This window comes from Salvia hispanica, chromosome 2 (assembly GCF_023119035.1).
Source record: "Salvia hispanica cultivar TCC Black 2014 chromosome 2, UniMelb_Shisp_WGS_1.0, whole genome shotgun sequence".
In the NCBI taxonomy this organism is placed as follows: Eukaryota; Viridiplantae; Streptophyta; class Magnoliopsida; order Lamiales; family Lamiaceae; genus Salvia; species Salvia hispanica.
The window spans coordinates 3,088,433-3,091,912 of record NC_062966.1 but is presented as its reverse complement, the minus strand read 5'-3'; the positions used below and the strand labels follow the sequence as shown (position 1 = coordinate 3,091,912).

The window sequence follows — 3,480 nt, the reverse complement described above, 5'->3', positions numbered from 1 at the left end:
GTGTGTGTGCGTTGCGTGTGTGTGCGTGTTGCGTGTGTGTGTGTTGTGTGTATGTTGGAAAAATACTCTTGTGTGACATATGTTGATGATAGATCTAGAATTAAGATGCGAATGAAATTTATATGATGAACATGACTTGATCTTGATTGGTGATATTAAGATAAACCGATGGGAAAAGGGAAAACGTGAGGCATGCATGATTTAGGAATTTATGTTAGGACTAATACATGGTATGTACATGTGTGGCAAAAAGGTGAAACCTCGGTTGCAAAGCAGGATAACAAAGGGAAAGAACATACTTGAAATCTAAGCAGTCGAGGTGGGCTTTATTCTTAACCTCTCTTATTTCTTGCAAAAATATTGATTGGTGTTATAAGGGTGGTTTGAAACGTTATGCCATGCATGTGATTGTTTTTTATGATATTGTGTGCCTGATGCCTAGTTTGTGAGTACGCTCCATTAGGCTACAATGGCTATGGATATGTATAAACGAATTCGGGTCTGAGTACGGGCCGCAAACCCTACCAGGCTGTGTACACGGTGGGATCGAGAGCCGTCCTTGCTAGTCGGCCGGTCTCGTGGGCGAAAAGTGTGGCCACACTTTCGTCGCACCATGGAAAGATTGTGATTGTGATTGTGATAATTGATGAGAAAAGTGGGGGAATTGTTTGAGTGGCCAGTCTAAGAAATTATTTTTGTGATACTCGTGATATTCTTTTATAACTGCTTAAAACTCGAGTTCACTATGGTAAGGGTGGCATAAATTATTAAATAAAATGTTTTGGCAACGAGTTCACTGGTTATTTCAAAATACTCAGCCATGCATGTGTTTTCCTTATGAGCAGGTTGAATGGCGACGAGCGTTGGCGGGTGTTGAGCAAACTTAATTAATAAGATGGATATTTTGAACCTTGAGTATAGTCGTGTCTTCATACATGGCTTCACTTTCTCTTGGATGCTTCCGCTAAATTTCGAAACTCATTATTACCACTTAGTCATTTTGAACTTATTTTTCCCCTTGGCTTAGACGATTGAGACATGTCGTGGATTTTGTTGAGCTTATGTCAAACCCTTGTTTTTGGATTGTAGTTTATGACATCCTTTCTCCTTTGACTTTCTTGTTAAACCCTTGACTTTGATCGTCATTTATGATTATCTAATCTTCATTGATTTTTTTTTCTTGATTTAACTGTTGTCTTATTGCCTCAATAGCTCGTTAAATGCCTAGGTCAAATATCTTTAAATGAAACTCTAGCCTTGCTCTCGTTGTATTTATGTTGTCTAGGTAGCGACCGCCGAATTTATTATACCCTAGGAGGGCGGGTCGTTACATCTAGCCCTAGCCTCACCGTGTCGCGAGTGAATGTGGTGACCACTATGATATGGAAATGTTTCATGGAGGCCGTGGCGGAAGAGTCTGCAGGGAATGATGTGAAACCTGTGTTGATGACTCAAGCGGTCAACCTGCGGAGAAAGGCGACGCCCCCGTTTTCGGATGATAGTTTTGGTAATTTAGTGTGGCCAGCAATGGGCTTGTGGAGCAACCCTGTAGAAAAGGAGTCGACAGAGTTGGTGAGTGAGGTGAAAAAAGTGATAGCAAAAATAGATGGTGAGTTTGTGAGACGATTGGGGAGTGATTGTATGCTTGAACTTTTGGAGGAATTGAGGAATGTGTTGCCTCAAGAAGCTACTTATCTTGATTTCAGTAGCTGGGCAAATATGGGTCTTTCCGAGGTTGATTTTGTGATCTTATTTGATTCGAAATCCGGAGGTATAGAAGCATCAGTAGTTCTTAATCAAAAAATATGTAGCAAGGTTTGAGAAAAATGATATTATTCGTAAATATGCTCGTTTTAACCCTGGTGTGATTTGAAACCTTTATACCATGTGTAGTTTGTGGAATAAGTTATGTTACTTGTGAGAGTGTAATTCCAATAGGGAAAAATAATATACATGTTTTTCTATATCCCTAAGTGTGAGCATGAGGTTTTCTGCAATAAGCTTTACTTTGATGTGTCGTGATATGTGCATTATAAAACAAAACAATTTAGATGTTTTTCTTTTTCATTGTTTGATACAGAAATTAAACAAAATAAAAAAGAATGCCAAAACTGGATTCTTAAATCTCTATTGTTTAAGTCCATATGTTTGCCCACCCTTATTTTGTACCAAGTCAGAATATTTTTAGGACAAGTCGTTTATAGCATTTTTGGGTTTTTCCATAAAATTCAAAAAAATCAATTAATTCACAAATTTTTGGGTTTTGTACATAGAGTAGTGATATAGGGCAAACTCCCCTTAAGTGTATAACTAGAGAACAAATTTCAACCACAAGATTAAGAAATCAAGGGTTGAAATTCAGCATATGATTTGAAAATTGGTCCAAAAAATTACTTCACTATAAGCAAGAATTAGTTCACTATATAAAGGCAGGGTAAAATAGTCATTTAACAAACAAAGTTGTGATTAGAACTTGAATTCCTCTCATTTAGATTGATTTTCTTCTGCCCGCTATCTCTTTTGCTCAAATTCTCCATCGATTCTCCACCGATCCCCCTCTTTTGCTCAAATTCTCCATCAATTCTTCGCTTTCGCTTGAATTCTCCATCGACTCTGCACCGATTTCTCTCTTCTGCTCGAATTCTCAACCAATTCTCACTCATAAACGACAACTTTATGTCGCCGCCGCCGCCTTCTTCAGCTGCGCCTAAAGTTCATTTGATTCACTTTGTTGTCGCCTCCTTTTGGTTGCTCATTCCGTCGTTGCCTTCGTTCAGCATACTTAATGCCTTCAATTCGTAAACGTATGTTCGACGACATATTTATTATAGGAACGATTCATTTTACCGATTTTATTTGCATTTCAGGTTGACAATGGAGTCATATTATGCTTATTCATTTCAGTTTACAATGAACTAAAATGTAGAAACGTGAGTATACTATTTTGACATATGAATGAAGTATATTAACTCTACATGGAGTCATATTATGTTTCACAGTGAATCAAATTATGGTTATAGTAAAGTATATGATGCATCATTAATTTATATTGCTCTGTTTTTCATTTTAGTGAAGTATTCCATGGTTATAGTGAAATGTTTGTGATCCATGCTTATATTGCTCTGTTTTTTCATTTTAGTGAAATAAAACGTGCTTAGAGTGAAGTATTTCATGCTTAGAGTGAAGTGTTTGTGATCCATGCTTATATTGCTCTGTTTTTTCTTTTCAGTGATGTAAAACGTGTTTAGAGTGAAGTATTTAATGGTTAGAGTGAAATGTTTGTGATCCATGATTATAATGCACTATTTTATCATTTTAGTGAAGTAAAACGTGCTTAAAGTGAAGTATTTCATGCTTAGAGTGAAGTGTTTGCGATACATGCTAATAGTGCACTATTTTTTCATTTTAGTGAAGTAAAACGTGTTTAGAGTGAAGTATTCCATGCTTAGAGTGAAGTGTTTTCGATTCATGCTTATATTG

General features: G+C 36.8%; 1 protein-coding gene and 1 long non-coding RNA gene across 2 annotated transcripts; both read left to right on the top strand.

The window, feature by feature from the left end:
* The first annotated feature begins 279 nt into the window (after positions 1 to 279).
* On the top strand, positions 280 to 1,172 carry LOC125208642. The gene is made up of 2 exons (XR_007174152.1): positions 280 to 319; positions 846 to 1,172. It is a non-coding gene; the product is annotated as an uncharacterized LOC125208642 (long non-coding RNA).
* A 205-nt stretch (positions 1,173 to 1,377) lies between these two features.
* LOC125206121 (stemmadenine O-acetyltransferase-like) lies at positions 1,378 to 1,821 on the top strand. The gene has a single exon (XM_048105418.1). It carries the CDS (start codon positions 1,378 to 1,380, stop codon positions 1,819 to 1,821), a length of 444 nt encoding a protein of 147 aa, XP_047961375.1.
* Positions 1,822 to 3,480: the final 1,659 nt, after the last annotated feature.

Bases quoted from the DNA above. Each gene is read 5' to 3' on its own strand.
- LOC125206121 (XM_048105418.1), top strand. From the start codon at position 1,378: ATGATATGGAAATGTTTCATGGAGGCCGTGGCGGAAGAGTCTGCAGGG.